General features: G+C 41.2%; 1 protein-coding gene across 1 annotated transcript; it reads left to right on the top strand.

The window, feature by feature from the left end:
* Positions 1-26,184, top strand: BPNT2 (3'(2'), 5'-bisphosphate nucleotidase 2). Its single transcript, XM_074881625.1, has 5 exons — positions 1-545; positions 15,654-15,813; positions 16,736-16,831; positions 18,710-18,871; positions 20,314-26,184. Exons 1-5 carry the CDS (start codon positions 159-161, stop codon positions 20,583-20,585), a joined length of 1,077 nt encoding a protein of 358 aa, XP_074737726.1. The 5' UTR covers positions 1-158; the 3' UTR covers positions 20,586-26,184.
* The last annotated feature ends 274 nt before the right edge of the window (positions 26,185-26,458 follow it).

The raw sequence follows: 26,458 nt of genomic DNA, 5'->3' as shown, positions 1-26,458 counted from the left end.
CCGGATACAGACGACGCTGCTGCCCCCGGGGAGCGTGGAGCCGGCCCGGCCCCGCCGCTGCCGCCACAGCCGAGGAAGCGGAGCGCCCCGGCGGCGCCATGGGGCTGTGGTGAGCGCCCGGCACCGCCGCCCGCCCCGCTCCGCCCTGCCCCACGGCCATGGCCCCCATGGGGATCCGCCTTTCGCCGCTCGGCATGGCCGTGTTCTGCCTGCTGGGGCTGGGCGTCCTCTACCACCTCTACTCCGGCTTCCTGGCCGGCCGCTTCGCCTTCTTCATGCTGAGCGAGCCGGCGGCCGGCGGGCCTGAGACCCCCCGCGGCTCCGCGCCCGCCGGCGCCGTGGACCTGCGGGAGCTGCTGGCCGTGTCCGTCCTGGCCGCCGTCAGGGGCGGGGAGGAGGTGAAGCGGGTCCGCGAGGGCAACGTCCTCAACGCCAAGGCGAAGGGGAAGACGCGGGAGGGGGCCGAGGAGCAGCTGACGAGCGGCGACCTCCTCTCCAACCGCAGGATGTTCTACCTGCTGAAGGGCGCCTTCCCCGCCGTGCAGGTGGGTGCCGGGTCCCCTCCCCTCAGGCGGGGGACCGGGGCCGGGACACCCCCACACCCCCCACCCCGGCGGGAAGCTCCAGGCCTCGGGTGCCGGTTACCGGCCATGTGAGGAGGCCCCGAGGGCTCGGCCCTTCGCGGGGAGACACGTGTCGCCCCGCCGTTTTATAACCGTCGAGGGGAAGTGCTGCCCTCGTTTTGCATTTTTCCTTCCCCTCTTGCTGATCCTGTGGCAGTGCCGCCGCACACTTGTTGCCGTGGGTGCTGGGTTGCAGGGGAAAGGGTTGGGTCGCGGACCGGCGGAGCCATGCGAGGTGAAACAAGGTGTTTGAAATAATACGGGCGCGAGGGGGGAAAAACACCGAGTCTAACCATTGTGGATTATGTGCTCTCTGGTTAAGGATAAAGGTGATTTGATGGCACTAATTCTGCGTATGTTTACGGCGCTGAGGTTAGCAATGCTGTTATTTTCTTAACTATCCTTCCAGTCAGTTGTCCTGCCCTAAGTTATAGGGAGAGCCGGGAACGGAGAGAAGGGATTGAGAATTTGAGGTTTAGGAACATAGTGTTACAATATCTGAGGTTTTAGCCCTCGTGGCTTTGGGACAGCAGATAAGCTAACAGCTGTATCACGCCCTGCATGGGAAAAATGAATTTACTTTTCTTTGAGGCATACACCCCTCTCTACTCTCATTTGCTTCCAAAATCTAGGTCTAACACTTCAGGTTGCACCTTTTTTCATTTTGTTGGCTTTTTTTCAACTTTCACTTTAGTAAATGGGAACTTCTCTTCAGTCTCCTGATGTTAAATGCCTTAGCTTTTTACAGTCATTTGAAACAGACAGAAAACCCTAAGTTTGATTTTGGAGATGGTGATTGCATGCTTTTCCAGGACAGGGTGAGAGAAAAAGTAGTGTGGTTTAGTTACTACTCAGTAAGTTTTCAGTGGCTGTTTTGGAAGTTCCTCAGGGTGATGTGTGGTTTTATGTTGTGGTTTGTTTTTTTTTTTTTTAAAAAAAAAGTGTTGTAGAGAACCCATCGAATATTAAATCTAAAGGAAACACGAAATTCTTCAATATTTGAAATAAATTGGATACTTGATTAATCTTCCTCTACAGAAGGATTATAAAGGCTGTGTTCTGAAGATTGCTGGATTGTCTGTCAACGGCAAGCCACCTTCACAGGCCTTACATCAAAGGAAGAAAAAGTATTGTCCCCTATTCTCTTCTGCTATTCAGTGTCCTCACAGAGCTTGGCATTACAGCATACCTGTATCGCTGCCTGAAACCAGTACGCTTTCTCCCCTCCTACAGATGGAGTGACTTCATTAGTTTAGATATAATGGTTCTCCGTGCTTTCAGAGAAGGCTGGGGGTTTGGTTTGGACTTGCAGAGCTCAGTGAACTGTATTGCCTGTTCCGTGTCTGTGGTCACGTGTGTAAACTCTGCTCTGGTGCCTGGGATGCATAGCAGTGACAGTCTGGCTTGTGTGTCTTTCTCTCAGAGGGTGTTAACTTTGAACGTTTTTTAAAAACTTTGGTACTCCTTTTTATTTCCCTTACAGTTGACTTGTGCTGCTAGTCTTTAAAAATAGATGTTACTTTCTAAAGCGCAGATGTGTTCTCAAACACAGTATGAAGACAAAAAAGTGCATGTACATCTGTGGAACTGTAAAACGTCAGGCATATGTGCCTTGCTCTCTTTTGGTCTCTCTTTTCCTCTTAGATTGACTGAGCTTGAGCATTGACCATGTCTAGGAAGAGTCTGACAAATCTTTCAGCTGATCTAGAGTAAATCAATCTGACAGATCAGCTCTGGGATACTTAGTATTCTGAGTACATGAGCTGGATAATAACAGCTTATCTCATGCGGCCTTTAAAAAATATCCACTAAGCTGTATATACTGGTAAGACACACTGTCTCTTAAAGTCTATACAGTGATGAAGATGTATTCATAAACAGTTGTCCAAACCAAAATAAAAACTTTGTTTTACTGTATACGTGTGGCACTATACACTCCTCAGAAATCTGCAAGTCCTTCATGTGTACCTTCAGCACAAAACATCTAAAACTGCTACTGTTTCATAGAACAGACCTGCTGCAGTTTTGGTGTGACTATGAGAATTATAGAGGATTTCCTGAGACACCTTTCATGTGAGGCAGTATAAAACTGCATCTTGTAAGAAGCATTGTACTTTATACGTGTAGCCTTATCCCTGTGTATAGAGTGATGCTCCAGCATAAAAATCATTGCTGAAGTTGAGTAAAACTCCTCTTCTTGCTAAAGATGCTGCTAACAAAAGCTGTCAAAGAAAAACGGAAAGAATTCCAAGAGTAAAATTAGGCAAAATGCTGATTTACTTGTATTGTGGAGTCCTTGAGCCTAACAGGGGTACCTCAACATTTAAATTGGTGCCAAATGCTGCAGCCAAGAAAAAAATAAACCAGCACAAAACCTGGGTGCCAAAATATGCTTATAATGCAAAGGAAATGATCCATTAATTATCCTCTAAGAATAGCTATGGCTTTCCAGCGTTTAAAAATAACCAGGGGGAGAAGTCATTTGACTGAAATAAGCTTAAGTCAGTGAGCAGCCTTGAATTCCCTGTATTGTACTGCTGGACATAATAAGGGAGAGCATGCTAACAGTCCGTCTGAAGCAGATCTTCTCTTAAGGTGTGATTATTAAGAGAAGATGGAAGAGTTAGGCTTCTCATTTGCAGAAGCTGAAATAAATCTGGAAGGAGTCTTACAAGCCTGACAGTTGCGATTTATAAAAAAACTTCCAAAATCTAAAGAGAGTAAGAGGAAAAAAAAAAACAACATAGTGTTTTCCCTTGTCCCTTAAATAAAGCTATCGTCTCTACAGAGGAAGAGGAACTCCTCTGCTTACATCACCTGCCCTTTTTGATATAAATAGATGCATTTGCATCAGTTCAAGACTTCTCACAGCTAGGTTAGGTAAGAGTGAAGAGGAGCAGATCAAAATCTGTAGTAGATTGCGTGGTGTTGTGTATTGTTATATCCCTCAGAAATAGGTGTGAGAAAGATGAGGGAGGAAGGGGCAAGTCAGTTATTTCTAACTCCGATATTACCCAGTGTTGTTTGATTGCACTCAACATCCAGCAATCAATATTTGCACACATCTTCTATGAAGTATGTTTGTGCAGTTGATTATTTTAAAATACATTTAATGCTAAAATATATGCAGTGGTTTCTCTTGATAAAGTTGTCAACTGTGGTTACAGGCTTGAAGTGTTTACTGCTCCTATACTACCAGTGTGTTGTTGTCCTTCTCTGTCATGTTGAGACCGAGTTACAGCTCTGATCCAGATATAATCATCCTCTCTGCTCTTTTTCGTTTTTTTTAAATTTATCTTATTTGTCTTTTCTGGGTTACTTCACCGCTCTTCTGGTTGATTCTCCATGCAGCCCCATTTATTCCTTGTGCTAGCACAGTGATGCAATAAGAAGGACTGGGATGGGAATCAGGTGAGGGGGTTAAGGACATGCTTGAGCCAGCCCTCCTGCTGGGAGGAGAGGGGACTGGGGAAACAGTGTTTCCAAATCCAGTTAGAGACTGGCCAGAAACACTCCCTTTGCTCGGTTGGGGTCAGCTGTCCCAGCTGTGTCCCCTCACAACTTCTTGTGCACTCCCAGTCTACTCGCTGGTGGGGTGGTGTGAGAAGCAGAAAAGGACTCTGTGTAAGCACTGCTCAGCAGTGACTAAAACATCCCTGTGCTATCAACACTGTTTCCAGCACTAGTCCAAAACATATCCCCATACTAGCTACTGTGAAGAAAATTAACTCTACCCCAGCCAAAACCAGGGCACGGTCTTGCAACTGCCCTGAATCTGAACATTCTTCTTTTTCGGAGTTAAGACAGATGATAAATACCTCATTTCAAGTTTGTACATGATAATGCTGGAGTCCGCGTCAGTATTTGAAATGGAAATTTAAGAACATGGCAGTTTTAGTTTTAATGAGATTTGCTTCTAAGTTAATCCCACTGTTTGAAGATTAGTCTCCAAGCACTCCTTTTTTTATCAAGATACCTGAAGTACTTCCTAGGTTTAAACCTGCTGTTTACAGGCTTCTGACCACAGTGCCGACTATCATACTTAGAAAAGTGGAATTTCATCTGAGATGGCAAGCTCTGCATCTGATACCAATTCTGTGTGAAAGATAGGTATGTTAAAGAAGTAGGTTTAAAAAACAAAGTGCTACTTAAACTTCAGAAGGATTTCAGTGCTTTGTTGAATAAGTTCAGTAATTTGTTTGTCTCTTCATATTGCGAGAATGGCATTCTCAGGTTTTAGGGTTTTTAGCAAAATGAACGTTCTTCTGACCTGGATGATCTTAGCAACTGCCAGTAGGTTTCTAAGTAAAGCTGGAAGTATAAATGGTAATCAGAAATCTCAGTAATAGGTGTTGGCTGGAGATGCATCTCTTGACATGTGTTTTAATTGATACTAGATGACTTTGCTGGATTTGTGTGTGTGGCGGGGGTTTTTGGTAGTAGGGGAGGGGGGGCTACAGCAGGGGGAAGTGAGAAGCTTCTTCAAGTTTCCCTGGCTCCAAGTTAGACCCACCTCTGGCCAAGGCCGAGCCAATTAATGACAGTGTGATAATGTATTCAAGAAGGGGAACCTGTGAGGAGGACACCTATGAGAACACTGAGGTCAGTGGAAGAGAAGGAAGAGGAGGAGGTGCACTGGAGCAGAGACTCCCCTGCAGCCTGGGGTGAGAGGGCAGGTTGTATCCCTGCAGCCCATGGAGGTCCACGGTGGCGCAGATGCCCACCTGCAGCTAGGGGAGGACTCCATGCCCGAGCACATGACTGCACCTGAAGGAGGCCAGGACTCTGAGGGAAGGAGCCCCTGCTGTTGTAGTTCGGTGCTGGGAGGACTGCAGCGTGTGTGAGGGATCCACACTGGAGCATCTCGAGAAGGATGTATCCCATGGGAAGGACACGTCAGAGAAAGTTTGTGAAGGACTGTCTCCTGTGAGAGGGATACTATGCTGGAGCAGGAGAAGAGTGGAAGGAGTCCTCCCACTGAGGAGGAAGAAGCAGCAGGACTGACTGTAACCCCAACTCCCTGCCCTCTGTGCTAAGCCCAGGAAGAAGACGGGGGTGGGGGGAGGTGTTTTTAAGATGTGGCAATACTTCTCACTGTCCTACTCTGTTTGCTAAGTGTTGTTGTTAGTGTTTGAATTAAATTGATGTTCTGAGTCTGTATTTTGCCTGTGACCAGAGTGGAAGAGTCATCTCTCCCTGTCCTTATCTTGATTTTTTTTTGTATTTTTCTCCTTCCCATTCCTGAGGGGGAAGGGGGGGGCAAGCTGCTGTGAGGTGTTCGGTTGCCTGCTGGGCTCAAACCATGACAACGGATTGTGTTGGTTCTCTCTACATGACATGAAATTAAAGCCGTAACTTTATGGTAATGAGTTCTGTGATTATCTTTGCAGATGTAATTACAAGTAGTTCATTTGGCTTGTGTGTATATGGGGGATGTTTAATCTGTCATCTGATCATCTGGAGATTTGAGTTTCTTGGTAGTATAGCTGCTCACAAACAGAAAAAGTTTTCTTGGTGTTCTTTATTGTATTGATAGACTTCTAATCTGGCTTTATTTGGATGTTTTCTTAAAATGAGAAGGAGTGTTACAAATCTCATGACAAGCTAGTCATCCCTTTATCTTTGCTAGACTTGCATTTCTGTAGAACTGTAATGGAGAATTTTGCGATCTACTGAAACGACTTGTGTGAGCTAATGATCGAGTGGCTTTTACTGGTTTTAAATTCTAGTTGTTTGTACAGATCACTGGTGGAAACTGAATTCTGTGATCCATGAAGATTCCTTCTGTTGTGTTTTTGTTGTTTTCACCAACTTCTGTTCATCATAAGCCAGTAGAAGCAGAGTTGTCATCTGATACATCTTTACCATTTATGAAAACCCATTAGTTTCAGTCTGCTTCCTGCTGGCTTAATGACCAAAGCCAGGTAACAAGTTTTACTAAGCACTAACCAAGCTTTTTGACGTTTAGGCTTGTCCATATTCTTCTTGGCACATCCTGTCGTCTTGCTCCTGCAAGTGTGTACCTTTTGTCGTTAAAATAAATGGAGATATGGTTGATGGTAGAGGAGATCTTCTGTCTGGACTGCTGTGCCTTGAAAAATGCATGCCTCCTTTATCTCTATCTATTATAGAGGTATTTGCTGTTTTCATTTCAAATGAATGATAACATGAGACCAGCGGTTTTTATCCCTTTTATTATTTTATATATTAGAATATTTTTGTAGCTTACCCGTTTATATGCAAATATACTTTATAATTTTATTAAACTTTATTGCCTTTTAACAAGCTATTTTTTTAGAGAATGGTGTGATTCATCAAGGTCCTCTCCTTTCATAATAAAACCTATGCTGCTAAAACTCTTTGTAAAGTGGACCCTAGCAAAAGGAACCTTCTTGAAAGGCATGAAGATCACCTGTAAAAGCTCCTTTTCCCTTTCTAATATGTGTGGTAATCTAAGGAGGAAAAGAATCCTTTCAAAAGGAAGCAGCTGGTTTTAAAAATGTCAGTGTATTGAATAAAACTAGAATTTTTCACTATGTTGGCAAGGCTGCTATTCAAATTGTTTGCATTCTTTTCAGTGTCAAGTAACATAAGCTTTCAGGAAGCAGCTTTTGTTCATAGCGAAAACTGCTACTTGCTGCCCCCAGATTCAAAAATTGAAAGGGAGGGATCATGAGTCGTCCTGACTGCAGGTGAGCTAAGTCTTCGTGTGAATGCAAGTCCTTCCTTCTGTAGCAGATTCTGGAGCCCTGTTTCCTAAGCAGGATAAGTTAGATACTTTTCTTGGTTATTGGAAATACTGCTTTGACCGCATCTTGCTCTCCTGGAGAGTGGTCTCTTGTGCATATTTATATGTCCTAACTTGTTGAGTGGGTGTTTATGTTCAGAGGTTTTGGCATCTGATTCCTTCACACAGTTTGTGTGTGTACAGATACTGTGAGAAGATGAGACAGCTTTTGCCTCTGATACATTTGAGGGAAAAAACAGAGAGAAGCTGAGCAAATAGAGGTAAAACAGTCTGACTTGTAGTGTAGTGGGCGTAAGGGCACGTCACTCTTCAGAGCAGTGCAACAGCAGTGGTTGGAGGGGCGCGGTGTGAGGCTTGGCCCAAAAACGGGGGAAAACCCAAAGGCTGCTGGTTAAACTGTTCTCCCAAGTTGTGACATCTCTCAAGCATAGTCAAATGTTATCAAATAACAACAAATCAAATACAGTCCCATGCAGCCACCTAGAAGGACAATATGCCTTTCAAGGTGTGTAGTTGTAGGCATCCTCTTACTGGCTGCTCTGGACATTAGTCCAGAGGGTACCTATAGTTATAAAATATCTTCCACTGTTCGCAGGGGACATCTCTCAGCCAGTAAGAAGGTATCAGAATCATTGCTGGTTTATTGTTTGTAAATGTTTGCATTTACTTACTTCTGTCCCTCCACTCCTTTCCTCAGTCTCCTGTCACATGAATACAAGTAACGAAGTTAAGTTTGAATCTTGGCTATGGATAGCGCTTACATTGCATAATCACTGGTGAAGTGGCTGTGTGTGTCATTCAGAGTTAGTGCCCTAACAAAACAGAACAAAATCAGACATCTATTAATGTTTTACTAACATTCCCCTGTATATGCCATTTTGTCTGGGCCTCCAGGCTTTTAATTTTCATGTTCCCATTCAAATCAATAGACTTATCCATTGAATCATAGAATCATGGAATAATTTCTGTTGGAAGGGACCTCTAAAGGTCATCTAGTGCAGCCCCCCTGCCATGGGCAGGGACATCTTCAACTAGATCAGGTTGCTCAGAGCCCCATCCAACCTGACCTTGAACTTTTCCAGGGATGGGGCATCTACCATCTCTCTGGGCAACCTGTTCCAGTCTCTGTTCTTGAAATGTAATACATGGAATACTCTTATATTCTGACTAACAAATATTATCTTTTGTTGTTACCTAAACTTGGGGGGGGGTTGTTTTGTTTTGGTTTGGTTTTTTTTTCCCTTGAATAGCTTAATTAATATTCTTTATAATACATATGGGATAGTATTTGTGTTGTTCTTGTTTTGTTTTCTATTCTAATAAAATGGCACTGAGCTTTGGATTTTAGAGGACTTAATTGTCAGATGGGGATATTGATGCTCTCAGGAATAAAGAGCTGTGCTACCTCATCTTTTTTCAAGATATTGGGTTATTTCTGAATAAGGATATGGATGAGAGGGAGTAATACATTTAAATAAAGTTAACATACCTCAAAACACTTTCTAAGAAAAGCATTGCATTTTCATGTACTGACGTTTACTTAAAAAAATCATGTATTTGAACAGAAACTTCTATTTAATTTTTTTAGCATATATTTTTTCAGTTTAATTTATCTTTAATGGGTGAATTCAGAGGCAAAACTACAGCTGTGTCCTACTCTTTCAAACCGGGAAAAAGCCTGAGTTTGTTCACCTTGCCACAGACAGCTAGCTGGTATTCAAGTAGGTTTGTTGGGTGATGAGCTGCCACACAGACATCATGAAGTGCTGGTAGGGAGTAGCCCAACACAGGACAGAGAGCCACTGTGAGGTTCCCTGAAGTCTTTACGTGGTTGGGACTGTTGGCTCTTTGTTCAGAGCACTGCATTTATCCACATGGGTTTGTAGTACCCTCCTGAGTTGCTTCCCATGTCCCTGAGCAGATCTGTTCCAATCACCAACATGCCAGAGGAGAATGTTTTCTGTGCAAGGGGTTTCTGAAGGCTGGGAGCACTTGGGTGTTTAGGAAGGCACACTGTGGTCTGATCCTGGTGTTGCCATTGGATCTCTGCTGCTGGCTCCCATGAGCAGCATCCCTCGTCCATTACAGAATTCCTGCACATCACAAACTCATTTTGAGGAAGCTCTGTGCTGGTGAGATGCAGCTGGACTGCCTCATTTATGAAATAATTTTTTTGTTGACCTTCCAGCAGTAGTGCATTCACCACTTCACATATATTTTATTAAATCTCTCTGATGCAGTTGTTCTTTGTGAGAAGGTCTTTACCTTCAAGCATAACTGGGGAAGATTGCTGAAATGTAGTTAAGCTCCATGTCAGTGGGCAGCTTACAGAACTTCTTGAGATGGGCTTTTACAGCTTATGGCTCTCAGGTGGCTAACCCCAAATAGCTGTTCATTTCTGTCTTCTGCTTGCTGTCTCAAGTTCTTGCATGATGGCTTGCTATCTAAATCTGACTCTTAAGAGTAGGTAAAGTTATCTACATGATAGCAAGTATGCAAACTTTATAATTATTTACACTAACTTAGCAGTTTAATTGACTCGGAGTGTCTTGCTGGAACAAGCGCCGTTTGAAACATTTGGCATTGTGATTGTCTTTCTACCATAGCTACTCCTAATTTCTGAGTGAAGACTTGGGAATGCAGTCAAATACATATCCATATTGCTTCAGAAAAGCTCTGCAGGCTTCAGCAAATGAGAATGACAAGTAGGAAGGCAGCATCATGTTAACACAAAGGCATGTTTTCTGGGTATATTCTGATGCATTTTAAAAAAAAAAAGGGGGGGGGGACGCAGGGAAGGTTCCCATTGTTAAGGGTTGGTGATCCTCTCTCAGGCAACTATGTCTTGTAAAACCTATAATGTAGCTTCCTAACAATAAATAAATTTAATAACTGCATGCAGTGGAATGGCTATAAATATCTACATGGACTATAACTTGTGGAATATTCAGCAAAGGCTACAGAGTAAATGGTCATGTGAATGGAAGAACTAGTGATTTTCTTTTTTAATTTTCTCCAGATGGCTCTGCAACCTCATTGCTTTTTTTTTTTTCCTTTTTTCATTTACCTTCCTTCGTTTACCCTTTTTTCTCCTTTTTGCTTTTTTTTTTTTTTTTTTTCCTGGCAGACTAATCATGGCTGTTGAGAGAGACTCCTCACAAGCATTATAAATGCTGCAGTGTCATGGCCACCGCTACAAAATTTGAACTAGTAGGAGGTCTTTCTCTGAAAACAATACGTTTCAGATAGTTTTAGTCTTATTACTGTAACAACAGGTTTAACAAGATGTTCATCCTTTTGAAGATTGGTTCCAACCCTTCAACTTTTTAGAGGCCTCCTCCTTCTGTTGAGGAAATGTTTTTTTATGGTGGTGCATAATATGCTGTAGTGAAACTTAAACTGCCCAGGGGCTGTGTTGAGGCTGCCAAGTCTGTGGGACTAGTCATCTTGACTTTGCAGGGCTGTTTTCCCTAGGGGAAAACAGAATCGTCAGGTTTATTATGCAGTGACAGATGTTTAATTTGTAAATGTCACGGCAACTTCAAGGACTTTGTGTTTGGCATACAATGCTTCAAATACATACTGGTTTTACGTGAGAAGACAGCTATGATGTATGGCTGGAGTTGCTGCAGTTCTGCTTGCTTTCTGGTTTTGAGTTCTCTTGGAGAAGATGGCCCTTAACCTTTTGCTAATATTCTGTTACAGCTGAGGTGTGTGATGTCTTTTCTTGTCATGATGTGAATTATGTAAATATTCTGCTGATACAAAGTCTGTAACATTCAAACATAGTCTGATCATTTCTTTATTTTCACTGTCTTTCAATGTCACTTCCCTACAACATCTGTAATAACAAGTTCTTTTAGTCAGAGGGGATTTATCCACTTTAGCGGTCAGAAATCTGAATCTGAGTTCGCAGTCTCTACATCATCTGTAGCAAGTAAAGATAAATCAGTAGTTCTAGGTTGTAGACGCATTGCATCCCATGTGCGCCTACTATTTTGCCTTGACTGGACATCAGAGCTAGTCAGTTTGGCATGCCTTTAGAATTATATTAGAGGAAGCCACCTTTAAAGTTACTAAGAAAAAAAATGCTTGTGTTCCTTATATTCTGAAATGTCCTAAAAGTCCAGATTGGTATAACACTCAACTTCAGACATATAACCTACACATCTAAGCCGGAGCATCATCATCCTACTGAGTCATTAGTGGAGTGATGCGTTTCTGAAGGATTTACACAGGCTGAAGCTTGAAAGGCACAGTAGCAATGATTTTCTTTTTATTGGCAGTAGGAACGTAGAAATACTGTCATAGAATCATAGAATGGTTTGGGTTGGAAGAGACCTTAAAGATCAGTTCGCTTCAACTCCCCTGCCATGTGCAGGGACATCTTCCACTAGGTCAGATTGATGAAAGCCCCATACAAGCTGGTCTTGAACACTTCCAGGGAGGGGGCAGCCACAGCCTCTCTGAGCAACCTGTTCCAGTGCCTCACCACCCTCACAGAAAAGAATTTCTTCCTTCTAGCTAATCTAAATCTGCTCTCTTTCAGTGTAAAACCATTACTCCTTGTCCTATCATTATACTCCCTGATAGAGTCCCTCCCTGTCTTTCCTGTAGGCCCCCTAACGCCAGCTCTCTTAGCCTGTCCTCACAGGAGAGGTGCTCCAGCCCCCAGATCATCTTTGTGGCCTCCTCTGGACCCACTGGAGCAGGTCCATGTCCGTCTTATGTTGAGGGCCCCAGAGCTGGACACAGTACTCCAGGTGGGGTCTCATGAGAGTGGAGTAGAGGGGGAGAATCACTTCCCTCGACCTGCTGGCCACACTTCTCTTGATGCAGCCCAGGATACAGTTGGCTTTCTGGGCTGCGAGTGTATATTGCTGGCTCATAGTCAGTTTTCCATCCACTACTATTCCCAAATCATCCTCTGCAGGGCTTCTCTCAATCCACTCTTCGCCCAGCCTTTATTTGTGTTCGGGATTGCCTCGACCCATGTGCTGGATCTTTAACTTGACCATGTTGAATTTCATGAGGCTTGCATGGGCCCACTTCTCATGCCTGTTATGGTTCCTCTGATGGCATCCCTTCCCTTCAGCCTGTCAACCACACCACACAGCTTGGTGCCATCTGCGAATTTGCTGAGGGTGCACTCAATCCCACTGTCCAAGTCACCAACAAAGATGTTAAACAGCGCTGGTCCCAACACTGATCCCTGAGGAACATCACTTGTCACTGGTCTACAGGTGGATGTCGAGCCATTGACCACAACTCTCTGAGTGCGACCATCCAGCCAGTTCCTTATCCACTGAGCGGTCCATCCATCAAATCCATGTCTCTCCAATTTAGAGACAAGGATGTTGTGCAGGATAACGTCAAATGCTTTGCACAAGTCCAGGTAGGTGACATCAGTTACTTTTCCCTTATCCACCAGGGCTGTAACCCTGTCGTAGAAGGCCACCAAATTTGTCAGGCACGATTTGCCCTTAGTGAAGCCATGTTGGCTGTCACCAATCTCCTTATTTTCCATGTGCATTTGGATAGTTTGCAGGAGGATCCACTCCATGATCTTGCTGGGCACAGAGGTGAGACTGACTGCCTGTAGTTCCCTGGGTCTTCTTTATTTCCCTTTTTAAAAATGGGGGTTGTGTTTCCCTTTTTCCAGTCACTGGGAACTTCACCAGACTGCCACAACTTTTCAAATATGATGGATAATGCCTTAGTCACTTCATCCGCTAGTTCCCTCAGAACCCATGGATGCATCTCATCAGGTCCCAGGGACTTGTGCACCTTCAGGTTCCTTAGATGGTCTCAAACCTGATCTTTTCCTACAGCGGGCAGTTCATTCTCCCAGTCCCTGCCTCTGCCTTCTGCGACTTGGGTGGTGTAGCTGGTGAAGACTGAGGCAAAGGAGTCATTGAGTACCTCAGCCTTCTCCATATCCCAGGTGACCAAGTCTCCCTTTTCCTTCCAGAGAGAACCCTCATTTTCCCTAGTCTTCCCTAGTCCTAGTCACCAACGTACCTGTAAAAGCTTTTTTTGTTGCTCTTGATGTCCCTGGTCAGATTTAATTCTATCTGGGCTTTAGCTTTCCTAATGTGATCCCTGGCTGCTTGAACAGCTTCTCTGTACTCCTCCCAGGCTACCTGTCCCTGCTTCCACTCTCTGTAGGCTTCCTTTTTACATTTGAGCTTGTCCAGGAGCTCCTTGTTCATCCATGGAGGCCTCCTGGTGGTCTTACCTGACTTCCTCCATTGGGATGCATCACTCCTGAGCTTGGAGAAAGTGATCCTTGAATATTAACTAGCTTTCTTGGGCCTCTCTTGCCTCCAGGGCTTTATCCCATGTTACTCTACCAAGCAGATCCCTGAAGAGGCCAAAGTCTGCTCTCCTAAAGTCCAGGGTAGCGAGCTTGCTGTGTGCCCTTGCCACCTTAAGGTTCTTGAACTCTACCATATCATGTTCACTGCAGCCAAGACTGCCCTTGAGCTTCACACTCCCCACCAGCCCCTTCTTGTTGGTGAGAACAAGGGCCAGCACAGCACCTCTCCTCACTGGCTCCTCCATCACTTGGAGAAGGAGGTTATCATCAGTGTATTCCAGGAATCTCCTGGGTTGCTTGTGCCCTGCAGTGTTGTCTCTCCAACAGATATCAGGGTGGTTGAAGTTCCCTGTAAGGACCAGGACTTGTGAATGTGAGGCTGCTCTTACCTGTCTATAGAGGGCCTCATCCTCTCAGTCTTCCTATAGGAAGGTTGGGTGGCCTGTAGCAGATCCCCCACTGTAATGTGTCTTATCCCTGCCCTCCCTTTAATCCTGACCCATAAGCTCTCAGTCAGCTCCTCATCCATCCCCAGGCAGAGCTCCACGCACTCCAGCTGGTCACTGACATAGACGGCAACACTCCCTCCTCGTCTCCCTTGTCTGTCCTTCCTAAAGAGCCTGTATCCTTCCATTCCAACACTCCAGTCATAGGAGCCATCCCAGCACATCTCTGTGATGTCAGTAAGATCATAACCCTGAAGGTGTGCCCATGGGTCTAGCTCCTCTTGTTTATTCCCCATGCTACATGTATTTGCATAGAGGCATTTAAGTTGGGCCCCTGATGAAGTTGACTTACTGGCTGGAATTCCTTTGTGCTGCTCTTCAGGTGCTCTCCTGCTGACCTGTGACCCCTCTAGTCTCCTATTATAACTGCAGTGCTAAAAGTAAACGGGATGAATTTGTCTAAATTCCTGTTAGCACTACTTATGTCCAGTTGCATTACAGCTCTCCTATAAACCATGTTTGCACTGGTAGTAAGCTGGTATGGATAGGTTAAGATGGATTGGTCCATATTTCCCCAGCAGTTCTTCCTGACAGGTTATGTGATGTTTTGTGACACGAGAGATCATTAAGTATGGTGTTTTGTGATAACTGCATCTCTTGTGATCCAAAAATATCTTGCTACTGCAGTCACAATGACATTGTATTGGGTTTTGAAGAATGTTCTTCCATTCAGCAGATTGGGACTGTGTGCTCTGCTACTGGACCAAACCCTGTTCGGCACACTAAAATGAACCCTGGTCCAGAATAAAATTCATTGTTAGCCAGCAAGTGACAATAAGCTTAAATGTGACCTTTGCTGTTTATAAATGTTCTTCATGGGCCTTCTTAGGTCCTTACCTCAACCTACCCTAAAGACAGATATGGAATGTTATTGTTTATAAAATAACATTCATCTGACAGTTGTGTAATGGTTACATCCAGTTGAGCTTCTTAAATTGCTAGTTGTAACTGAGTGCCAGAAGCAGGAATGTATACTAGGATTCCTACTCCCCAAGTCATACCACAATCTGCACAGTATTTGTTGATAAAATATCTGTACGTTATCTGCATCTACTGATCTGTATAAATAGAATGTTAGACCCCTACTGTATCTGTATACCGTGTGATTCTCCAAAGTCGAATGTTCTGCTTGTAGTCTTCAAAGCAACTGCACTTAACTTTTGATTTTTTAAAGAAATGCAATTCATACTGTGAGAATGTTCAGTAGAAAGAACTGCAGCCAACGAAACAGTGTCCAGCTGTGGTGAGGTTCACAGTAAAATTCTGGGTTGTGGTTTTCCATTGTTTGTTGCATGATGGTAATAGCTTGTGAGTTGCTGAAGAATGACTAATTCATGCACTTTTAGCTGGAGGTGAAGGGAGAAAGAGAAGATGTGAGCAAACCTGTAATTTCCCCTGAGTGCTACAGTTACTGTATCTGATAAGTTAATACAACTACTTTTGTTGTCTTATCATAGATAAACTCTGAAGAACGTGTTGATACAGCTGATCAGGAGACAGTCTCTTGGGATCGCAGTATTCCTGAAGACATAAAACAAAAAATACAGCCTAAAGAGGTTCCAGCAGAAAGTGTTACTGTCTGGATCGATCCATTAGATGCTACACAAGAATACACAGGTAGCTGATTCTTGTTGACAAATCATGTGTGTAATTCTGATGTCTGCCTTTTATACTGGAGACAAAATAGTAAGTATTTAAAATGGCATCTCTTATTAAAGTGTGTTATGTCAAAGCTAGTGTAATTGAACAAATTGCATAATGAAATCTGTAGTTATCAAACTGCAGCATTTACTTCTATATATTTCAACTCTGAAATTACTTTGATATTCCTTGCTACTAAGCATTTGCTAAAATAAATGGTAACTGTCATTTATGGATTCTGCTGGAATTACACATTTCTGTATTTCAGTTATTATCTGGCAACACTAAATATCTCAGAATATTTTTTGTTTATATAAATGGAATAATAGTAAATATTCTATTCAACTCGATATTAAAAAAATTAAGAGTTTTTCAAAAAAGCATGCATAATTCAGAAATGTTTTAAGATGTCACATAAGCAGTTCAACGCAGTCCAACTAAAATTCTTGCTGATAAGTACTGCAGAACAAACAGAAAAATGGGGATTATTTGTGAATGTTCCATTGACACAATTGCCTTTTCCAGTGAATGTTCTTTGGTATTTCATTTATCAGCTTTGAACCAATAGAGGACAGGAAGTGGGACAGAGAAGGGAGAATATAGGGACACAGATTTCCATGAAAATACATACTGCATGAGACACAGCTGTTAGCATTAGATCTGGTAGGAGTATAGGTTACATCTGCTGAACAGGAAAACTTGCTGGAAAACTGAAAGGTCTTTAAAGTTTTTTGAAAACTGCTAGGTTATTTGAAGATACGACAAAATTACATAAATGTAGGAGGCAGAATGTAGACTAGTGTTCAAAGAACAACATTTATTTTATGTCAGGTCTGCTTTCTTCTTGTGTTCTTGGCATCTGGCTGTAAACTTGCTCACTTTCTCATTTTGCCCACAGAGGATCTTCGACAGTATGTCACAACAATGGTTTGTGTGGCTGTAAATGGTAAACCAGTAATAGGAGTGATACACAAGCCGTTCTCAGCATATACAGGTACCTTCATATATTTCTTCACATGTTTCCAGCCTCTTCAGTCATAGTGTTAATTAAAATTTGATGTTTGAGAGAACACCTGTAGGTATAAATGAGAAAATAGTACCTGGGGCAAGAGAGCGCTGCTGCAGACCTCAGAATTAGAGCTGCAGATGTGTTTTGTGCTATAAAACTGTGAAGGAAAATGCTGCCCTTGTTTAACATAAAAATGATGCATTTAAAACAAGCTAACTGAAAATATGTTTAAGAATTAAGATGCCTTCAATTGGAGTGCTTATAGCAAACCAAAGAAAGTGAAACCTGCACATACCGACCAGTCTTATGCAGGCTGTTAGTCTTCAACCTTTGCTCATTCAGCAGAAGAACTTGGGCCTGTGATATTATACCCAGGAGCTGGTGTTTATTCAGTGTGAATAACAAAGATCGATTAAAGATTTTAATGGTAACTGTTTGTATGTAACAGGCAAGATTGTCTAGCATAGCCTTAGTGATTATTTGACATGCTTATAATGCCACAACCCTGCACTAATTAATGCTTTACTTATCAGTGAGGACGGCTGCAGGTTTGGCAACATGTATGCACTTCTGAAAGCTTCAAAGTAGTTTTAGTATTCATGTTTTACATACTATATATTTGAAACAAGAATTTCTGTTCTCATTTTCCCTTAGGCAATACTGACCTCTAGAGTTGTGAAGTTATGCAGTAGCTCTGGCACAAACTAAGACTGAATACATGTGGTTTTTTGTTCTCTTTTTTTGCCTACTGAATGCTCAATATTTTGTGTTAAATATTTTACTGTCTTTAAATATGAACTTAATTACCAGTCATTTAAGTATGTGCTATATTCCCACATGCTTTAAGAATCTTGGGGGTTTTTGGAACATCTTTTTCTAAGTATCAACATCTATCTGAAGAAATTTTTTTTTTGGCACTGTAATTTAGATAATTTATCTTCTTTAATAATAGCAAAGTGTGAAATGTTCAGACATGGCATCAGATGAGATGCAATGAATTCTGTCATTCTATGTGAAGAGTATTCATTTCACAATCTGGAAATACCAATATGTTGTGAGTAGGATTGTTCCTAATACTACCACACAAATACAAAGCAATAAGGGGCAGTCGGCATTGTTATTACACATAACTCGGTCTGTTGCCATACAATCTGTTATTACACATAACTCGGTCTGTTGCCATACAATCTGGCCCTCTACTGAGATGAAATTGCTGGTTAGTCTGCTAAGTAAATGTCAAATTAATGGTTAGGGGATGCCACCTACTAAGCTGGGCTTTGAACCTCATGATGAAAAAAGTGAGAGGTTGTGTGTCCTAAATCCAGTCCACCGAAACGCACATCGAATGTTTTTCCTTAGCATTAGTATCCTCCTAAGCTGTTTCCTTTCTTAACATTAATATCCTTCTGAACAAAACAATTTGCTATCTGCTTTGAAGGGTAGTGGGGCTTTTTGTTCTTATAAAAAGGTTGTTTGAGGAAACACTGAATCTATTTCTGACTCGGAGCCATCGTTTTGACTTCAGTGGCTTTCCAGTTGCAAGATCTAAATATTACTGCTTGGGATTTTTCCCTCTTACTCTGTTTTTGGGAAGTATCACACAAGAATAGTCAGGCATGGAATAACGCTATATGCACAAAAGTCTGTGTGAGTGTGGAGGTGGTTTCTCTTTGTCTTCCGCTTGTGTGCATATGTGGGCATGCACCCTTTCCTTCTGTCAGCCCTAACTTTCTCTTTTACAGTAGGGAGGGACATTAAGTCAGAGGCATCAATTCCATTTTCTTGGATAAGTATCCTTTTATCTTTACACTTAACAGAGATTGTTTTTTGTAAATCTTAGCAGAATTTGTGTTTCTTTTGTAGCCTGGGCAATGGTGGATGGCGGGTCAAACGTAAAAGCTCGTTCCTCCTACAATGAGAAGACTCCGAGGATTATTGTATCCCGCTCCCATGCAGGAAAAGTTGAGCAGGTTGCACGGCAGACATTTGGAAATAAGACTGTGATAATCCCCGCTGGTGGAGCAGGTCTGGTTCCTTAAGCATCCTATCTATTTTATTGCTTCCAAATTATTTAATGGGATAGCTGTTATTAGACAAAAGGATATAACTGTGGCATCTCCTCTTTTTCATCTTAACTTTTGTTCTTCACATCCCTAAAAGCAAACACTTCACTATAGGGACACAGTTCTTCCTGTGTATAGAAACCTACCTGTAAACTTAGTTCAGGCTTCAGGCTATTCACAAGTTAATGAATCTAAGCCTGGACCAGCAAAGTCATTGTGATCCTTTCACTGAAGACTCTGATGCGTATTTACTGAGGCTTCTGCCTCTATGGAGGAAAACGGATTGTGTGACCACATAGAGAATCTGTTGCTTGTTAGTTAACTAGTAGTACGTTTAATTAAACAATTTTTAAAGAAAAAGCCATTAAAGTTTGGTAATATTCTTTGCATTTATGTCAAAAGAGAAAACTAGTGTCACTAAAGGCCATTTTCATCTGCTTCATATTCAGTCCAGAGAGGTTTTAGCTTACTTTTTGTAACCGTAAACAATATCCTTGTGCATGTTACTGACAGAATGCAAATATGTGAGGCACTAGTGTAAAGCAATAGCTGTTTTAAAGGCTTAGAAGTGCCATGCAAAATTTGAATTTTATGGAAATGTATCTGTCTGTGTCTTTAATATGGAAAGCCAGAGTTTCCTTACAGATTGTGTAGTCAAGAAGATCTTGCATAGGTTCTTGACAATGAATCTAAACGAGTTTTCTTATGATAAAGGAAGTGAAAGCGTAACTGGTTATAGCAGATCTTCTCCAGGGCTTATAAGAAGATAAAGAAAGGAACAGTTTAATGAAACAGGGATATTGGTGGAACAGTTGAAAAATTGAAAAAAAATCCATAAAAGAAAGAATACTATTTTGAGCAATGACTGTATACTGCATAATGTATGATAAAAGGAGTATGCCCTGGGCTGAGTTGCTTTATTAAAGAGTGGTATATGCATCTTCCTTCTATTGTAATAAAAAGCCAGGAAGAAAAGGGTAGATGTCAGCATAATACAGAGATAGAGAAATAAGTGAGTGAATGTAAGAGCAAAACTATATTCAAGTTTCTGGTTTTGTTCTTTTAATGTATCTCTAGATAAGTCTATGTAGCATATTGGTAAAGGCTGTCTAAAATTAACGAGTCTCAAATACCTAAGACTTTCATTGGAGTGCAGTGGAAAAATCTTGTGTGTGTGTGTGTGTAATGGGGGGTGTTCCTTTTTCAAATTCTCTCTACAGAACAGAGGGCAGACAAGGTTTATTACTGTCTTCTCCATTGTACTGAGAGGCATGACACAATGAATGACATCACTTTCCGAAGTATTACATGTACATATTATTAACTCTTACTAGTAGATTCATCCTTTGTGATGAACAGGAAAACTTGCTTTAACTTTTTTTTATTACTTCTACCCATTTCTAGGATATAAAGTGTTGGCCCTCCTTGACGTGGCTGAAAAGAATCAAGAAGAAGCTGACGTGTATATCCATGTCACCTACATTAAGAAGTGGGACATATGTGCTGGAAATGCAGTGTTGAGAGCATTGGGTGGCCATATGACTACTCTGACTGGTGAAGAAATTAGCTACACTGGCTCAGATGGCAATGAGGGAGGACTTATAGCCAGTATCAACATGAACCATAAAGCACTAATTGAAAAACTTCCAGATCTGGAAAAAACATCACACAAATAAACTTGACTGATGGAGAAGTACAGGTCATGCTTTTGTAGCCTCCAGATGCTCTGTCTGAAGAAGCAGGTGTGAAAACCTGCTGGGAAAGATGCATGGCAAAGCAAAGAGTTTGGTGTGGGTTTGGGGACTATATTGTGCATTGGGTTTCTTCAGTGGTGGTATTTAAAAAAGAATAAAATAATAATAATCAGAAGTAGGAAGGGGACTGATTGCCTCACACCTGTTCCCATGTTTTATTTTTTTCAGACTGTTTTCATGCAGTTCTTATACTCAAGGTGCATATACAGTATATATTGGTGAACATAAACATAGGTGAACTAAAGAAAAATCCAAATTTATTCATAAAATAACCTAAGTAGTTCTCACAGGAATCTCTTGGAACCTTGTACATCTAGTTACTGTAGTTGTAGCAACTTCATAATGAATTAGGTAGGAAAAAAGGTTGATTTGTATAGACATCTGATAACTCTGTGAACAATTTAGCAGGAAACATGACCCTGTGTTCTGTATCCCCTGAACTGAAAGCACAAGAATGTTGACACAAATCTATATGCAGCAACAGTTTATCTTTGACCGTGTGGCACTCCTGCTTTTTAAGAGAAAAGAAGAAATGTTCTGTACTATTTTGACTTTTTTCCTGAAGGTGTAAACCAGTTTAGTTCAGATGGGTTGTGAATATTGGTGTTTTATTAATCAGTGTAATTATTCACATATATGTTTTTAAAAGAAGGCAACATTTACTTGTATAGTTTTTAACAGTTACTACCTGTCCTTGATTTCTGCGTACAGTGTTGAAGATGCATGCTAGATTTTTCTCTGATGTAGGACTTGTTCATCATTTGGTGTTTGTGCCTATAGAAGCAGCCTCTTCCTTCAGTACTTGTTTTTTTGTTTGTTTGTTTTTTTTTTCCATTGCACAGAGTCATTTGGAATGAGTTTTAACAGAAATAGTAAGTTGATTGGTTGTTTCCATTTACAACATGAGATATAAACCAGCAATTTTTCTACAACCCCAGAAATAACTTTCTGTCTTTTTAGGTTAAGGCACACTCTTTCCTGCAGAAAACTCTTGAGCCATCCCAAACAGCTTGTGGTTACTTGGTTTATGGAAATTTGCATAGAGAGAGACCATTTGAACTTGAATCTGTTTAAGCAAGTTTGGAGAACATGTGGCACGTGAAATACAGCAGGGTCTGCAAAACTTTACTGACAAATGTTGTCAATCCTGTATACACAGAACAGAACATGGGCCCTTTGATACCAAACGACAATTTGTTGTGCCTCTAAAATATGTGGACTTCTATCTGCAAAAATGTAACCATCTCTAGTGTTGTTCTCTGCATCCCTCTGAAGGGTTTCAGAAGGTTAAAATATACCTGTTATTTGAATTATCAGTAGATAAACTTCCCATCTCTCCTCAAGAAAGCTAAAATTCTTAGTTTATACAGATGTTTTCTCAGTATAAGCTTAGGCTGTTTAAACCAAATTCTTAATTACTTTCATTTTAACTTCTTTTATCATACTGTTCTGATTAAAAAGAGGTTTTTCTCCTTATGTCAGTCGTGGAGTATGTCTAGATACCTCTTAACTTCTAGCTAATGTTCACACTTCCAAAAGACCTCCTCAGATGTTGCATAACTACAGATACAATAATTTATTTTGTAAACTTACTGGTGAAGTAGACTGAAGCTTAGTCCTACTAGCCTCTTGGTACGGGTAGTTTTTTTAGAGAAATGTTTTTCCAAAATTGACACTATTGCTGCTGTTTGAAAATAGCTTTTACACATGTAGATAATACACAAAGCAACTTCAAATTTTTAAATTTAATAAACTACTATATGTTACGACAAGTGAATATGCCCCTTTTAAAAAGGGTCTGATCTATTTTGAAAAACTTGAGCTTCCAAACCTCCGTGAAGAATAAAAATCCAGATATTTATCAAGGCTTTAGTAATATTTTACAAGACAACTGCAGGTTTTTTTCGTTCAGGCTGATTTAAATGACTTAAAGCCTAATAAAAAAGCAGTTCTTCGTTTATTAGTTAGAGAACATGGATTAAAATTTAAATATGAGAAATAGCCATAGTTAGCCTAGTATAAAAACTTGATTGTGTCACAAAGGTTGAATGCACAATATTTAAATAGGCAATCAAGATAGTCTATGGCAGGTCATGGTTTTAGATTCAGGTTGAAATCGTGTAAACTTACCTTGTGAAAATGTGAGTGCTTTTATTTTGGGTACGATTCTATCACTTGCATAAACTGTGATCAGACTTAGCTTCTGTATGAGAAATTAAAAGTAAAATAATATTGCATATCATACAAGGGCTTACTTGCATCTTAGTTGCAGGTATAGAGCAGTAAACAGAAGTATTTGCCTAAATTATGTTTCCTTAGGAAGTTAGGATACAAAGAACAGCTTCAGCTCTCCTTTTCTTCCTCCCATATGCTAGCTAAAATATCTAGTCTTCCATTAGGAGGACATATGCTTGTTTAGACCCGTTTATATCCTAAATTGCTTTGTTGCAATGGATCACAGTGTTCAGTACCTTTCACAGTGGGCCCTGTTGGCCCGATTTTACTTCTTGTGAAAATGAAGAAAAGGTGAGAGTAAGGTGCCCAGTTAATTACTTCTGTGCAGCTAGAGCTCATACGGCTTTCCCGCAGCTAAGGCCTAAAGTTATGCTTGGGGTCTCCCAGTCTAGTTCAAACAGGAGCTGCTTTGATATGAGAATAGGTAGGAACCTGGTGAATTATCAGTTTCTGATGTCATTTTACAATAAAAGCAGGCCAGCAAGTATTCAAAACTGCTTGCTTAGTGCACATGTGTCAGTGCACTTTAATATTTGTTTATATAGTGTTAACACTCAGTATATCCCCTTTCTTTGACTATGTTTACACTCCGTTCTAAAACATTTTGCTGTTCTGACTTAAATATTTGTTTGTCTCAGCTGTGTGGATGTGATTTAAGCTTATGCCCAGAGTGGTATGAAATCATACCATTCCCATGTCTCACTGCTGGGCTAGAACATTGTTCTTTACAGTCTAGCCTTTTCCACATAAAACTGTCATACCATTTTTAGGGATGCTACTTAAAACAATTGCATGGTATAGGTGGGTCCTACAAAAGTGTGTCTTTTCTAAAAATTTTAATTAAAAAAAACATGGTATCATTTTAGCTCCAAACAAGGGGATTAAGAGAATGTGTTGTTTTAGCATTGGTTTTCCAATGGTGGATTTTTTGAGTGGCTATTATGATTAAGGTAATCGCAAGTGAAATTATTCTAAAGCCATTTGTATTTTCTCTTTTTCATTCTGCTAAAACAAGTGGATGGTATCATAGATGATACCTTGTGCTGTACCAGGAGTCTTAACTTTCATTCCTTGAATGAATGTTTTCTAAATAAACAGACACAGAAATAAAAGGGTTGAATATTGTACTTAACTGGTTTTGAGTTTAACCTATTTGATAGACTTTTACAGATGGACTTATAGAAGAGCTGATTGTTCTGATCTATGGGGCACATAATAATAATAAAAAAAAAAAATTAGCAGAGATGGCTTACTGGGATGGTGAATTAACCATGTAGGTGAAGCTGCGAAGTCATCTAGTGATGTTTCATATATTTGCTTTTACTTCGTGGTCATTAGAGTGGACAGAATTTTCTAATTGGCTTCAGGTGTGAAGAGATTTTTTTTTTAAATGGCCAGTGGTTGGAGATCAGGGGCATGGAGGGGAGTGGGCACTGGAGTTCATCTCTGCTTTTTTATTTATAAACAACTGTACTCCCAACATCTTTGTAGCATCCTTTTACTTGTTGGAGATGTACAACAGCAGTGCAATACTGTATACTTCTGGTTTAATAGTGTAAAGAAGGAGTCTTGTGTCCCCCAAGAACAGTGCAATGAGAAGTGACAGTGTTGTGCTGGGCCTTGTCTGTGTTAATCCAGCTGAGGCTGGCTGCATGTTGTTCCAGTTGCAGTTTCTCTGATGGCAAAACTGCTTTTGTAGGCTACTGCCTTCCTAGTTACACCCAACCCCTTTGTGGATCTGTTTTCTAAAACTAGAGGAGAGGAAAGAAGCAGGTGGCTGTGCTGGAGAAATTGTAAGAGAAAGCACTTATTTCCATTTCTTCATTTAAATTACATTGATAGTTTCATTTCTCTTGTCCTTCAGGGTTAGATAACCATACAGTTAAGATTTAATGGACCACAGATAAAGGCCTGTGTGATTTTAAGCAGGATGAGGGTGGGGGAGACTGCCTCTAACCAAGGAGAGTCTGTATGGATGGCTTCCCATCAGGCCGTTCATGCTGAGCCTTTTTTCAGTGCTTTGTTGTAAAGATTTCGGCCCTTTTACACAAACAATTACAGATTTGACTTTGCCAAAATGTCATTCATAGTCTATATTCTGACCTGCTATCCTCAACGATAAAACTGCGGTATATCCACTTCATTGTAACGTAACTCACTGAGACGAGACTGCGGTAACTGAGGACTCAAAGATTGCTTGACTCTTGAACCAAACCTTCTGTATGGCAGCTCTTATAATGCAGTGCTAGCATCTGCTGCGAGTGTCTTCCCACCTCACAAGCAGGTAGTGCCTCTCAAGGGTCCTATCGAGAAGCTGTTGAAGCCTTATACTTCCTGATTTTCAGATGCCACAGCCTTTCAGCCTTTCTGAGAGGGGTTTGGATGTGCTCATCCAATTTCCTTCTGAGGCTCCCTCTGGAGCCAGCAATTAGCAGCCACTTTTCCCTCTTTGTTCCTCAATTTTTTGTTTCTTCCTGATCTTTGCTCCTTAGTCCATGTGGACAAGAAAAATGAGAGATCAGAGGTGGAAACAGTCCCAGAAAAAGAGAACCACAACAGCAAACTATCCAGTTTATCCTCAGGCTTAATATTTGGGACCAAGGTCTAAGGTGTTGATCCTACCAGAAGTGTGATAGATGCCAACAAAATAAAGTCATCTGGGAGAGATTCATGTGATTGGTGGTACTGGACATGCAGAAAAGATGCAAATGGACTAAGGAGAAGTTAAATTGTCCTAAAAAGGAGAAGAAAACAGCTTTTCAGTGTAATGTTATAAGTATTCAGCATTTCTGTTCCTCTGGGTGCAGAGCTGCACTGCTTATGAAAGAGGCTCCACTGGCCCTCTGTGAAAGGCCTGATTTTGCTGGTCAGTAGCAGCGTTCCCACTGAATTCAGTGTGAGCAGAAGCAAGCCAGATAAAACAGAAACAGTAAATTAAGCTAAGTTCTGAAGAGTTCAGCTTCTGCCAGTAGAGCAAACAACCTGGGTTGCATTTAAACTCACTTCTGGCAGCTTCACCATGTTACTAGAGCATTTGGAAACATCACCCCAGTGTCTCAAGGTTCTAAGTCTTTCAGATTTTTTTTACGGTCTACAACTGATAGAGCCCATGTTCAGATAATAATGTTTTCAACCCCAATTGTTCCTTATTTGTAATTCATATTTCTCCTCCCCAAAAGACCAGCAACACTGGCATTTTTCCTGTTGTCCCACCAAATTGTATTAGCATTTTCCAGTTGTGTGCCAAATTGAAATAACAATTATATAAATAAACTCTCTGAAAATAGTGGTGAGGGTGTTTTCCTATGTCTTGTCTTTCTGTTGGGTATTTATTGTTTCTTTGTGCACCAGATATTTTTTTTTCTTTTTCTGGTAATGCATGTCAGGCTGCTTCAGCCATGCTATGTCCATCATGCGTGCATGACTTTCTGCCTGAGGGATTATCATTGTAGACAGGTCCAGCCAAGTTTATGATAAATATAATTCAAGATCTCCACTGGTTTTGCTTTCATATGTGTATTTTATTGTGAAAGTTGGTGGATTTGTGTGATGGAAAATGA

This window comes from Strix uralensis, chromosome 1 (genome assembly GCF_047716275.1).
Source record: "Strix uralensis isolate ZFMK-TIS-50842 chromosome 1, bStrUra1, whole genome shotgun sequence".
NCBI lineage: Eukaryota > Metazoa > Chordata > Aves > Strigiformes > Strigidae > Strix > Strix uralensis.
The sequence above is the reverse complement of the archived record's forward strand: the minus strand, read 5'-3'. Positions and strand labels throughout refer to the sequence as shown.

What these genes read in the sequence shown, in the direction of transcription:
- BPNT2 (XM_074881625.1), top strand. Translation starts at nt 159, where the DNA reads ATGGCCCCCATGGGGATCCGCCTTTCGCCGCTCGGCATGGCCGTGTTC. An exon ending in TGCTACACAAGAATACACAG is followed by an intron (nt 15,814 to 16,735) that starts GTAGCTGATTCT and finishes TTTTGCCCACAG; the next exon opens with AGGATCTTCGACAGTATGTC. An exon ending in AATCCCCGCTGGTGGAGCAG is followed by an intron (nt 18,872 to 20,313) that starts GTCTGGTTCCTT and finishes ACCCATTTCTAG; the next exon opens with GATATAAAGTGTTGGCCCTC.